This window comes from Panicum virgatum, chromosome 2N (genome assembly GCF_016808335.1).
Source record: "Panicum virgatum strain AP13 chromosome 2N, P.virgatum_v5, whole genome shotgun sequence".
In the NCBI taxonomy this organism is placed as follows: Eukaryota; Viridiplantae; Streptophyta; class Magnoliopsida; order Poales; family Poaceae; genus Panicum; species Panicum virgatum.
Window position 1 is genome coordinate 41,476,266 of NC_053146.1, and position 13,434 is coordinate 41,489,699.

General features: G+C 53.0%; 4 protein-coding genes across 5 annotated transcripts; 1 reads left to right on the forward strand and 3 right to left on the reverse strand.

Annotated features, from left to right (window-relative positions):
• Positions 1–513: 513 nt before the first annotated feature.
• On the forward strand, positions 514–2,532 carry LOC120662635. Its single transcript, XM_039941740.1, has 3 exons — positions 514–813; positions 938–1,710; positions 1,824–2,532. Exons 1-3 carry the CDS (start codon positions 514–516, stop codon positions 2,305–2,307), a joined length of 1,557 nt encoding a protein of 518 aa, XP_039797674.1. The 3' UTR covers positions 2,308–2,532.
• A 542-nt stretch (positions 2,533–3,074) lies between these two features.
• On the reverse strand, positions 3,075–4,229 carry LOC120662636. Its single transcript, XM_039941742.1, has one exon. It carries the CDS (start codon positions 4,227–4,229, stop codon positions 3,075–3,077), a length of 1,155 nt encoding a protein of 384 aa, XP_039797676.1.
• A 1,114-nt stretch (positions 4,230–5,343) lies between these two features.
• LOC120660515 lies at positions 5,344–8,161 on the reverse strand. Of its 2 annotated transcripts, none has more exons than XM_039939065.1 (3): positions 7,627–8,161; positions 6,177–6,937; positions 5,344–6,009 (listed from the first exon to the last, which is right to left on the reverse strand). In XM_039939065.1, the coding sequence occupies exons 1-3, from the start codon at positions 8,101–8,103 to the stop codon at positions 5,520–5,522; spliced, it is 1,728 nt and encodes a 575-aa protein (XP_039794999.1). In that variant the 5' UTR covers positions 8,104–8,161; the 3' UTR covers positions 5,344–5,519. The 2 variants fall into 2 exon arrangements, with proteins under 2 accessions (XP_039794999.1, XP_039795000.1); XM_039939066.1 differs by lacking the exon at positions 7,627–8,161 and adding an exon at positions 7,028–7,615.
• Positions 8,162–9,968: 1,807 nt separating this feature from the next.
• On the reverse strand, positions 9,969–12,449 carry LOC120658840. Its single transcript, XM_039936996.1, has 3 exons — positions 12,056–12,449; positions 11,128–11,882; positions 9,969–10,625 (listed from the first exon to the last, which is right to left on the reverse strand). Exons 1-3 carry the CDS (start codon positions 12,356–12,358, stop codon positions 10,133–10,135), a joined length of 1,551 nt encoding a protein of 516 aa, XP_039792930.1. The 5' UTR covers positions 12,359–12,449; the 3' UTR covers positions 9,969–10,132.
• Between the last annotated feature and the right edge of the window lie 985 nt (positions 12,450–13,434).

The window sequence follows — 13,434 nt, forward strand, 5'->3', positions numbered from 1 at the left end:
CCTGTCATTAGCTCTGCACTGGGGTGAGTTGCTGCACTCGTCGCGTGAGCGAAATTCTAGTTTACATAAACGTGCACGCACGGCCAACAGGGGGGCTTGTAGCCTTATACGTCCAAAATAAATAAATAAAAAATAGCGCCGTGCTTAGAAATGGTACCGGAAAAAATACAGTATTTGCTTAAAAAACAGGGGAATCAGTCGCTCGCATGCAACGAGGCCCTAATCTATTGCATGATCCCCCAAAAGAATGCCTAATCTATATCTGATTCTGGCAAAGTAATGCATACGGTAGCTCCTTAATAATACTAAATGGCACAAGTAAACAACGATCATGTCTGGTTCTGTACCCAAGTCGGTTGCATGCTGGCCCCACAGAGAACTCACCACTTGTGCTAGCATGTCATAGACACAAAACAGATGCCACGAGGCACGCCCTGCGTAATACGCCACAAGCACACAAGTTGGAAATATAAAATTTCCCGCGAAGAGGACGCCACAGAGGAGAACCGGATCATGGAGCGGCGGGAGAGGGACCGGCGGCGCACGCTGCTGCTGGTGAGCCTGGCGTCCGTCATGGAGCGCGCCGACGAGGCGCTCCTGCCGGCGGTGTACCGTGAGGTGGGCGCCGCCCTGCACGCCACGCCCGCGGGGCTCGGCGCCCTCACGCTGTGCCGCTCCCTCGTGCAGGCCGCCTGCTACCCGCTCGCCGCCTACGCCGCCGCGCGGCACGACCGCGCGCACGTCATCGCCGCCGGCGCCTTCCTCTGGGCCGCCGCCACCTTCCTCGTCGGCGTCTCGGACACCTTCGTACAGGTCCGTGCGCTGGCGCTGGTGGTGGATTGTAGATCTGCTCTGCCAGAGATCTCGAGATGTAGTGAATCTTGCCAGGAAATTGAATCTTGCTGTGGGGAATACTCTACTTTCATGTGTGTGTCAGGTTGCAATCTCACGAGGCCTGAATGGCATCGGCCTAGCTCTGGTAGTGCCGTCGATCCTGTCACTGGTGGCCGACTCCACCGACGACGGCACGCGCGGCTCGGCGTTCGGGTGGCTGCAGCTCGCCAGCAGCCTTGGCCACGTCTCCGGCGGCCTCGTCGGCCTGCTGCTGGCGCAGACCACGGTCCTCGGGGTCGCCGGCTGGCGCGTCGCATTCCACCTCGTGGCGGCCATCAGCGTGGCCGTGGGCGCGCTGAACTGGCTCCTGGCCGTGGACCCCCATTTCTCGACGAGCGACCACGCCGGCTACCGCCGGCGCGACGGCAGGCCAGTCGCCGCGCAACCTGCCACCGCCCGGCAGGTCGCGATGGAGATGATCAGGGAGGCCAAGCGCGTGGTGCGGATCCCGACGTTCCGGATCTTCGTGGCGCAGGGTGTCAGCGGCTCGTTCCCTTGGTCGGCGCTCTCCTTTGCGCCCATGTGGCTCGAGCTCACCGGCTTCAGCCATGGCGACACCGCCGCCCTCATGACCGTCTTCTGGGTAGGGAGATCCCTCGGTGGCCTGCTCGGCGGCAAGATGGGCGACGCCCTCGCCTTGCGGTACCCGAACGCCGGGAGGATCGTCCTGTCGCAGATCAGCTCCGGCTCGGCCGTGCCCTTGGCTGCCGTGCTGCTGCGGGGCCTCCCTGCCGACCCGTCCACCGGCGCCGCCTACGGCGCCGTCCTGTTGGTCATGGGCATGTTCATCTCCTGGAACGGCCCCGCCACGAACTTGTAAGCCATTCATCTCCTATAATTGTTCTCTTAACTCCACACCTTAGTACGTGATAGCATTTACATTCGCTTAACTAGTATAATTAGGGGACTGAAATTCGCTCCTTCTGCAGCCCTATTTTCGCTGAAATCGTTCCGGAGAGGTCAAGAACAAGCATCTACGCTCTCGACAAGTCCTTGGAGGCGGCACTGTCATCGTTCGCGCCCCCGATCGTTGGCATCCTAGCTCAGCGCGTGTACGGGTACACGCCGGATGGCGAGGGGGGGAGCGTTGGACAGGACCGGCGGAATGCGGATTCTTTAGCCAAGGCACTGTACATGGCTATCGCGGTGCCATTCGTAGTCTGTGCCTCCATGTACTCGTTCATGTACTGCAGTTACCCTCGAGACAGGGAGCACGCGCGCATGGAGTCTCTGGTTGAATCGGAGCCGGAGCAGATGGAGCTTGGCGGTTCCTGCCTAGAAGACGACATTGGACGGCGCGAGGTTTTCGACCGGAGGGATGATGGTGAGAGAGGCATGGTTAGTGCTATGTGTGATAACAGGGAGTTGCTCGAGGCTGATACGGCGAAATTGTTAGCGAACGCGGGAAAGTGAATAGGAAGATGAGGTTTTCACATTGGGCATTTCCCCCCGAGAAGTGAGAACAGATATCATCACATCATTATGTTATGAGAGAACATTACTTCTAGTTGGCTGATGGTTGGTGGCTGGTGGCTGGTGCTGATTTGGTATGAGAGAAAAACACTGCTGGATGCTTGGCTAACCAGCCAAGCGAACAGAGTGATTGCAGCTAAAGTTCTACGATGCATAATTCTGATATGAGCTAAAGTACTATATCACAATACACGCACATGTACGATGAGATGGAAAAATATGGAAAATACTTCATCCATTTCAAATTATTAGCCATTTTATCTTTTTTCTAGATTCATAGGCCTCTATACACGAGCATAGCAAAATCTATGAATTTAGAAAAACTAAAATAACTGATAATTTGGAATAGAGGGAGAATCAATAACCCAAATATATCACGAACCGATAAATATATTACTTAATAATATAGGTATTATCTTTGAATCTATAATAGTCATATCCATTTCAAATTTATGTGTTTTAGAAACTGCTACATGGCCACAAGGGTTGATGATAGCTAAATAGGAGTAATTCAATTGTTATTCTGTCCCTCTCCCTTTTTTCCGGGTACCCCTTTTTTCCTATCACCATCCGTCCATCCCAAAAGCGCCCGCTGCTGCCAACGTTGCATCATCCAGCGCCTGCGCCTCCGACCTCTTGATCTTCCTTCCCCGACCGACGCCGGTGTCATTCCCCACCACACGCATCCGACAGACCACACGGCCGGCTCACTGCGGCAGCAGCTTCCTCTCGCCGTCGCCTTCTTCATCCTCGGTGTCAGATCCTTCACCGCCGTGGCCCCCTCTATCTCGCGCCGCCTCAGCCCGCGCCACCTCTCTGTCCTTGGGGTACGTGCAGTACAGGAACGAGTAGATGGCGCAGCACAGCGCCATGGGCACGGCAATGGAGGTGTATATCGCCCTGGCGAGGGACGTCGCGTTGTGCCGCTCCATCTCGACGTCGGCGGCGTCGACGCCGCCGCCGCCCGCTGCGGAGCGCGCTAGCTTGTAGCCGTACAGGCGCTCGGCGAGCATGCCGACCACCGGGGGCGCGAACGAGGCGAGCACGGCCTCGAACGTCCGGTCCAGCGCGAACACGGTCGTCATCGCTCGCGGCGGGACGATCTCCGCCAGTATCGGGCTGTTGGTGGCGGTGCCGTTCCAGGAGGCCATGATCCCCAGGACGAACAGCGCGGCGCCGTGCCTGGCCGTGGTGGACGGGTCGTTGGGTAGGGCGAGGAGGAGGACGCCGGCGAGGGGGATCGCGGAGCCGGAGCTGATCTGCGAGAGGACGATGCGGCCCGAGTTCCTGAACCGCCGGGCGAGGGCGTCCCCCATCTTGCCGCCGAAGAGCGCGCCCAGCGACGTGGCGACCTTGAACAGCGTCATCAGCGCCGCCGTCTCGCCGTGGGAGAACCCGACGAGCTCGAGCCACATCGCCGTGAACTGCAGCGCGGACCAGGGGAACGACCCGGTGAGGCCCTGCGCGATGATGACCTGGAACGACGGGACCCGCATCACGGCCTTGGCCTCCCTGGCGAACTCCTGCAGCTCCTCCCGCACCGGCTTGACGGCGGCCGGGGTCACCACGCGGCCTCTTGCGGCATCGCTGGCGGCGAACGCGCGGATGGACACACCAACCGCAGCGCCCAAGACGCCGAGCAAAAGGAAGGCGAGCCGCCAGCCGGGCAGCCCCAAGAACGAGGTCGGCGCCATGAGGAGGCCGAGGGAGGTGCCGGCCACGGTGCCGGCCTTCCCGGCCACCGCGAGCCACCCGAACGCCATGCCCCTACTGGCGCCCTCGACGGAGTCGGCGACGAAGGCGAAGATCGCCGGGATCTGCAGCACCAGCCCGACGCCGTTCAACGCCGCGGTCACCGCCATCTGCGCATTGTTCCCAGGACATTGAGTTCGGCCGCGGCCAAGGGGAAGCGACACGGAAGCTGGCGACCGCCTCGGCGTACCTGTGGGAAGGTGGTGGTGAAGCCAATGAGGAAGGTGGCCACCGCCCAGACGAAGGCGCCGAGCGCGATGACCGTGAGGCGGTCGTGGCGCGCCGCCAGGTAGGCGGCGAGTGGTTAGCAGGCGGTCTGCACGACGGAGCGAGACAGCGCGATGGAGCCGAGCGCCGTGGGTGAGGCCTCCAGCGCGGCGCCGATCTCGCGGTACACCGCCGGGAGCAGCGCCGCGTCGGCGCGCTCCATCGCCAGCGCCGCGAACGCCAGGAGCAGCGTCGCCCGCCGCGAGCGCCGCTGCCTCCTGCCCAGCTGCTGCTCCGCCATGGCGTGCTACTGCTACCACCGCCGCCTCCACCACCGTGCTTTGTAGTCAACGGCGATCGGCGGGAAGCGTGAGGCCGGAGAATCTTTCAAGAGCAGCAAAGGTTTTGCAGCATGTGTACAATTAACTACTAATTCCTACTACCAAGTTGCAGGTGAGCTGCGGTCTGCAGAGTCTAGTTTAAACACCGTACTATCATCCTGATGCTTGGAACTTTGGATAGGCCCCCGCCGCTCCGTTCATGAGCCAGAGTCTTGCCAAACGCGCCCTAAAATATAGGGAGCAAGATAGCTGAACTTTGAACATGAATTGTAACTTTAAAAACCTTTGCACATGAATTTGCAACAAAAGCTGTTAAAACTAGATGGCCATTTGGTTCAGCTGCTAATTGCTATCCTCACACTCCCTGTGGCTTGGGAATCGTTGAAGGAGCAAAAGTTTCTGAATTTTGACCATCATCATTGCAAAGTGGAGTCTCTTCTGGCCAAATGCAAGACAGAGGTAAGGATCTGGTGCATGGCCGCAAAAAGTGTCTGCGTGAGATTAACCAAGCTAGTGAGCTTTGTGTTGCACCGTGGCTATCTTTTGAATTCATTTTTTTTTATCTCTGTATATATTTGGTTTACTTCGTTTCTTCTCCCTAAATTAAAACAAGCCCAGCAGTTTACCTGCTAGTCAATTTTTTAAAAAAGAAAAAACAGTAAAGCTCCTTTGTCTCTAGAAAAACATTGAAGCTCATGTAGATCACGAAGTGTCCAAGTCAGTGGGATGTGTTGCATAGTAGCAGTAGCAGCATAAACAAAGATGTTCACTTTGGTCAATCACATTCATTGCCGTGTTACAATTTCCTAAAATCTGCAGAAGTATCCTCTTTCCTAGACTCGTGGTTTGTCACTACTCATGGTTTCCTAGTAGTTTTTCAGTGCCAGCATCGGCCTCAGCAGATTCTTCAGTGCCATAACTGCCATCAACCTGATCATTTTTTTCACCAGCGTTCACCGTATCAAAGAGCTCAAACCTGTCGTCACCACATCCAAAATGCGAACCCCCAAGTTCAATCTGATCCAACTCTGTCTGAATCATAGACTGCATGCGCGCACGCTCCCTGTCTCGAGGGTAAGTGCGGTACATGAAAGTGTATATGGAGGTGCAGATTACCATTGGTATGGAAATGGCCGTGTACAGCGCCTTGGCCAGCGATGCAGCGTTCTCCCGGTCTTGTTCAGGGCTGCTCCCTTTGTCATCCGGTTTGAAACCATAGAGGTGCTGCGACAATAAGCCGACGACAGGAGGCGCAAATGAAGCAAGAATAGACTCGAAAGTCCTGTCCAGAGCATAAATGCTTGTTCTTTGCTTCTCGGGCACAATCTCCGCGAAGATCGGGCTGTACAAGAAGCAAGAGTTTTTAACATCAGGCAGCTATATTGATTGGACAAAAATGAAGTCAGCAATTGACGCAAATAGGAGGCAAACTTTGTTAGTACCATGCACCCAAAAAGTTTGGAATCAGAGTTTAAGATTCAAGGAGAAAATGCATGTGTGACGACATACCAGTTTGTAGCAGCTCCATTCCAGGAGATGATGAGTCCCATGATGAACAAAACAAGCCCATGGGCTACACCACTGGATCTGGATGGATCATCAGGCAGCCCCAGCAGAAGAACAGCAGCCAATGGAACAGCTGAGCCAGCGCTTATCTGCGACAGGATGATCCTCCCGGCGTTCGGGTACCGCTGGGCGAGGAAATCCCCCATCTTGCCACCAAGAAGACCGCCAATGGAGGTGGCGACCGCGAAGATTGTCGTGAAAATGGCAGTATCCTCATGGCTGAACCCGATGAGCTCAAGCCACATGGACATGAAGGACAGCGCTGACCATGGGAACGAGCCGCTGACACCCTGAGCAACGAAGACCTGGAACGTTGGGATCTGAATTATAGACTTGGCCTCGATGATAAGCTCCCTCGCCTCTTCCAGTGCAGACTTTTTGCTCATCGGTGCGGCATGCGAGCCGATGTTGTTCGCGGGGAAATGGGGATCCACGACGAAGAGCCACACGAGAAGGCCTACGATGACGCTGACGATTGCGACGAGATGGAAGGCGATGCGCCATCCAGCGATCCCCAAGAATGTGGTTTGTGCCAGCATCAAGGCAAAGAACCCCCCAAATATGGAGCCTATGCTGCTGGTCAGCTGCAGCCAGCCGAAAGCGGCACCACGGTTGTCGTCGTCAGTGGAGTCGGCGACCAGCGACTGGACTGCTGGTATGACCAGAGCTAGACCAATGCCGTTCAAGCCTCTTGACACTGCTACCTGAGAAACCAGCAGTTTTAAGTGTCAGTTTACAGGACGGAAACATAGAAATGTTGGAACCTAAATCCTTCTGTATGGTTGGAAATTAACCATGATTCAGATATTCCGATTCTGTCATATTTTTGTTTGAAGGGGTACCAATCTTGGCCACAAGTAGCAAGCAACTACACCAGCATTGCCCCATCGTCGTTTTCGGCATCAGCTGTCAGGAAGTACTTCGTTTTCCCCTAAATACACGTCATGTGGAAGAATTCAAAGAGATGACAGTTGACAGATACTGCTTCCAGGTTGTTGCCTAGTCAAGAATTAAGTGAAGAAAAAAACTGAATGGTTCAACAACACCGGCACTAAGTCAACGTTTCCACAGGAATTCACAGATTTTAAGCAAGGTTCCCACAAAACCAAAAATTTCACTTTCCGGGTGACATCTTGGAAAATCTCACCTTTTTTGAAAAAATTTACCACTATCTTTGCTAAAACTTTATAGACATTCCCCCACCTACTAGACTGAATTGATGAACTAACAACAGCAAAATATCGGAGGACATTGACGCTGAGACACACCTACAATACAGAGACCTCTTCTTCCTAACTCCTACGCGCAGACGCGTTTGCAATGTGTTTTTTTTTTCTCACCAAATCCAAAAATTAGGCAAGCGGCATGTCCGCCGGCGGTCGGGGTGGCTCACCTGGAGGAAGGTGTCGGAGACGGCGACGAGGAAGGTGGCGGCCGCCCAGAGGAAGGCCCCCAGCGCGATGACGTGGGCGCGGTTGTGGCGCGAGGCGGCGTAGGCGGCCACCGGGTAGCAGGCGGCCTGCACGATGGAGCGGTACAGCGTGAGGGCGCCGAGCCCCGTGGGCGTGGCGTGCAGCGCGGCGCCCACCTCCCGGTACACCGCCGGCAACAGCGCCTCGTCGGCGCGCTCCATGATGGACGCCAGGTTCACCAGCACCAGCGTCCGCCGCCCCTGCGGCCCCGCCGCCGCCGCCCCCATCCTTCCGGGACCTCCGCGCTCGCGCCTCTCCTCTCGTCGGGCTAGACGCTGCTCAGCTCCGCGGCTTGGGGTCGCTGCCGGTATGGGCAGCCACCATTGGCAGGCAAGCAAGCAAGCAGGCCACCGGCCGGCGATCTGGGTTCTGGGGTCTTCTCTCCGCGGGGGTCCCATTTTATATTACCGCTCGTCTTCAGTTGGAGCAGAGATCCAGGAGAGGCTGTGCGGTTCAATGACATGTGGGACACCATACCTGTGGGACATCATGTCAGTGACGGAGGCAGGTAGGGTGGCACGTTGACTTGGGATCGTAGCAGGCAAAAGAGGCAAAACGCGAGCGAGGCGAGGGAGTTGGGGAGCTTCCCATTGGCTGGTCAGCTGGCTCCCCGTGGGTCCCACTTGTCAGTTCGAGAACAGGAGTTACACGCAGGGGATGGTGGTGTGGCACTGGCCGTGTGGGTGATGGCCTGCTATCAGCTGTCTCCTGTTTGACGTGTTGTTACCTTGTACTAAATTGTAATCAGGGGCAGGAGATTAGATTAGGACGGGCTAATAATATAATGGCCCCATCGCGTGATTGCCTGACTTTTTTGTTTGTGAAATTTATTTTTGTACCATGTTGTTCTGTATCTTATGGTTCAGGAACACGTGTTACGAGGCAGCGCATCACACACCATCAGCTTGGCGTTGACCCTATCGTGTTGCAGTTCCTTTCGAGTGCCGGAGCGTGCTGCAGGTGACCGAGGATGTATCTGTATTTCTCCCCGCTTGCTTTGTTCTAGGGCTGTGAAAGCCAATTGCCGCTGGCTTCACGGTTGGATTTGACGCATACAGGATGTGTTAGGATAAGTAATTATTTTAATTAAAATAACTAGCTTTCCTAAACATTATATTATCTAAGAATAGTGGGAGTATATGTTTACCTTTAGGTTGTTGTACGGTTAACATAACACTTTTTAAAGTGAAGAAAAAAATAGACATAATTGGATGTTGGAGAAGTTCGTTTCTAATGGCAACAAATAATGACCACTTTTTATTCCTCTAGGGTTGAACATGGATGAAAAAAAAAATCATCAAGGATCCCGCTTCTCGTCAAGCGAAAAAAACTGCTAAATTGCAAGAAAGCACACGGGAAATAAAGGACACAATCTACCAACACTTGGGCCTCTTTAGCACAGCTTCTTGGATGGCTTGACACAGAGCTTCACCCAAGGGGTATTTTTGGATCGGCTTCAAGCCTGAGTTGTCCATGAAACCCCTTTTGGCTTCCACTAGCGGGATGAAGCCATAAAATGTGGTTTCAACCAGTTTCACCTTAATGAAAACTGTTTTGCCAAATAATTTTTAAAACAACTTCAACTTCATCAGTGAAGCTGCTTCACTAGAAAAGGTTCTCGGACAAATCACAATCGTGTCAGCCAAGCGAGGAAACTTGAACAGCTTCTTCGTTTGCTGGTTTGGCCATCTAGTCAGTGACTTAGCATGACTACAGGATGGCAATTGGCAATGCTAGCTGCCTCCTGCTTGCAATTCTCTTGTCTTCAAAAGTGGGGAATGAACTTACAACAAAATAGATAATGTAATTACCCCTAATCTATCACGTGAATGGCTGACGGCGAATTACATCCACCCAACAATTTCTCACTCTGAATTACATCCACCCAACAATTTCTCACTCTGAAAATAGATAATGGAAATTTTCAGAGTGAGAAATTGTTGGGTGAATTGTTGGGTGCTGCTCTGTGCCAAGTTGTTTAATCACTTTTGGTCCGAGGCAACACACCACATGACCATGCTTCAAAGTCGACTTCATGACCACAGAGATCGAAGAGCAGTAGAGCACAAGAGTTTTTGATGTTTCATTGTCAATTGTTTTTTTATAAAAATGAAGTTTTTAAAAGCAAGTTCTGTATTGTTTATTCAATCTTAGCAGCCCCAAAAACTGGAGTAGTGACCAAGTACATGTCATTTTCGAGTGCAAGCAAACAGTGGCTGAATTCGCCACCACTTGCATCAGCAACAAACTGAATTCCTGTATGCGTCCATTTTTCCTTCTCCAAGAAATCAATACAATTGTTGTACACTAAACACTTTCTAGCACCACAAGAGAATAAACAAGCCGATATCTTCGAGCATTACAATTTCCCCTAAATTTGAAACGAGCTTTCACCCAACAATTTCTCACTCTGAAAATCCCCAATTCCTATGATGATTCCCGGTTGGCCAACAGGCTCACGGTGTCCTTCTCAGCCTCGACAGCCTCCTCATGGTCATAGGTGACACCAATAGTAGCTCGTTCACCATCATTCGCCGAGGCGAAGACCTTGGGCCGGCCATCGCCGTCTTCCAGGCAAGTGCTCTCGTGCTCCATCTGCTGCAGCTCCGACTCGATTAGGGACTGCATCCGCGCACGCTCCCTGTCCCGGGGGTAGCTGCAGTACAGGAACGAGTATATGGCCGTGCAGAGCATGAACGGTATCGCGATGGACGTGTACAATGCCTTGGTTAAGGAGGCGGCGTTGTCCCGGTCCTGCTGAACACTCTCCCCCTTATCGTCTGGCTTGTACCCATACACTCGCTGAGCCAAGAGACCGACGATCGGAGGGGCAAACGATGATAGCACCGACTCGAAGGACCGGTTGAGGGCGTAGATGCTTGTTCTTGATTTCTCCGGGACGATCTCCGCGAATATAGGGCTGCAAGATATGCAACAATTGGCAATGTCAGTAGACAGATTTCTCACTCTTTGGACTAAAAGTAAAATTTTCTTCAAATCTTCTTTCAGAATTCATAACTACTTGGATAGTTTTTTTATAAAGAATTTTGGTGAAGTTACGGTAAATGTGAAAGCATATTATTGCAGTAAATACCACTGTTGCTAGTAGAGCAAATTCAATCCAAAAGCTGAGTTGTGGAGGTACCAGAATTTGATTTGTGAGAAGCAGAGCATGGCTTACTCCCTCCGTCCCAAAAAGACTGTAATTCTTTGACTCTTAGAAACTGTGTTTGACCGCTCGTCTTATTCAAAATTTTTATATATATTATAAGACAAATAAAAAATTATTAAAATATCATTAGTGATGTAATAAGTCATAACAAAAGTGATAATATTTGTAAAAAAAAGTTGAATAAGACGAGCAGTCAAACACAATTTCTAAGAGTTAAAGAATTACGGTCTTTTTGGGACGGAGGGAGTACAAGTTTGTAGCGGGGCCTTTCCAGGACATGAGCACGCCCATGATGAAGAGGACAAGGGCGTAGGAGACGCCCTTGGACGGGTCGTCGGGGAGGCCTAGCAGCAGCACGGCGCCCATGGGCACCGCCGAGAGGGGACTGATCTGGGAGAGCACGATCCTGCCGGCGTCGGGGTACCGCACGGCGAGGAAGTCGCCCATCTTGCCCCCGAGCAGGCCGCCGAGGGAGCTGGCGACCCAGAAGATGGTCATGAGGACGGCGGTGTCGCTGTGGCTGAACCCTTTGAGCTCCAGCCACATGGACGCGAACGAGAGCGCCGACCAGGGGAACGTGCCGCTAACCCCCTGCGCCACGAAGATCTGGAACGTGGGGATCCGCACCACGAACTTGGCCTCCTCGATCATCTCCGTCACCACCTCCCGCGCGGTGGCGGGCTGCTTGCTGTCACGCCGGCCGCCGGCGGCGCCGTCCGGGAAGTGGGGGTCAACGGCGAAGGGCCAGTTGAGGATCCCGACGGCGACGCTGATGGCGGCCACGAGGTGGAAGGCGACGCGCCAGCCGTCGATCCCGAGGACCGTGGTCTGCGCCAGCAGCAGGCCGACGAAGCCGCCGGAGATGAGCCCGAGGCTGCTGGCGAGCTGCAGCCACCCGAACGCCGAGCCGCGCGTGCCGTCGTCGGTGGAGTCGGCGACCAGGGACTGGATGGAGGGCACCACCAGAGCTAGGCCGATGCCGTTCAGGCCTCGTGAGATTGCGACCTGATATGGACGGTATCGATTTTCAGTGTCAGCAATTAAGCATCCCTAAAGCAAGATTTGGAGTAATTGCCCTCAAGATTTTGATTTTGTGGCTAGATCCCAATCTCTACGAGAGCAGATTCACAGTCAACACACTGCACGGCCCCCTACGCGTGTAGCAGCAGAGAACGGACCTGCAGGAAGGTGTCGGAGACGACGACGAGGAAGGTGGCGGCGGCCCAGAGGAAGGCCCCCACGGCGATGACGTGCGCGCGGTTGTGGCGCGCGGCGGCGTAGGCGGCGAGCGGGTAGCAGGCGGCCTGCACGGCGGAGCGGCAGAGCGTGAGGGCGCCGAGCCCCGCGGGGGAGGCGTGCAGCGCGGCGCCCACCTCCCGGTACACCGCCGGCAGCAGCGCCTCGTCGGCGCGCTCCATGATGGATGCCAGGTTCACGAGAAGCAGCGTGCGCCGCCGGTCCCGCTCCTGCTGCTGGTCCATATCGCGCAGCAGCTGGTCCGAGGCCGGTCTCTCCGCTCGCGGACCGACGCGGGTGTGGGCTCAGCTGAGCTCTTCGGCCATTCCCCTGATCCCTGTTCCCTAACCTCTTCCTCTCCGGCGATCCGGGGTCTCCTCTGCTTGCCTTTTCGCGGGAAATTTTATATTCCGAGCTCCCTCCCTTCTGACTTGTGAGTTGTGACGGACTCTGGTTTCGTTGATTGGCTTGTGTTCAGTGTCTCTGACGCGTGGCGCCACCCGTTGTGGGATCGGGTTGTCAGGGGTAGCGATGGTTACGGATGCGATTACTGTTGGGGTTATGGCTCCAGCTCTAGTTTACGGCTGCTTTTGGTGGATCAAGAAACAGATTTGGGAGCAAAAAAAATTACCGAATGGAAGAGTTGCTCGTGTCAGTCCCATGTTCCTCGTGACGAGAATGCGGATACATTTTCATTTCAATAATGTTAAAATCACTCCTAAAAGTATGGTTAATAGTAGAGCCAAATGCTTGGTTATAAACCAAGTGATAAGAGCTAAATCATACAATAGTTGTCTTATACTCCCTCCGTTCCAAATTATAAATCATTCCAAGAATCTTGGAGAGTCAAACAATCTCAAAGTTTGACCAAAATTATAGAGAGAAACACAAAGATTTATGACATCAAATAGGTATACTATGAAAATATAACTAACAAAAAAATCTAATAATACTTAATTGGTATCATAAATATTATTATCTTGTTATATAAATTTGGTCAAACTTGAAAAACTTTGTCTCTCCAAATTTTTTGGAATGACTTATAATTTGGAACGGATGAAGTATTTGTCTATAAAAACTTATTATTATTATTATTATATAATGTCATATCTTATTTTCTTTTTCATATTTTTTCTCACATACATTTATGAGTAAATTGCATCTATCATACAACAACTTGGCAGGTGGATGCAAATTGGTCTAACAATTTGTAAAGTGCTCAATTTAGTACAATAACTTGATAGCTGGGTACAGATTGATCCAGTAACTTAGAAAATGTTTAATTTAGCGTAATAACTTGATAAATTAGTGCATTCACAAT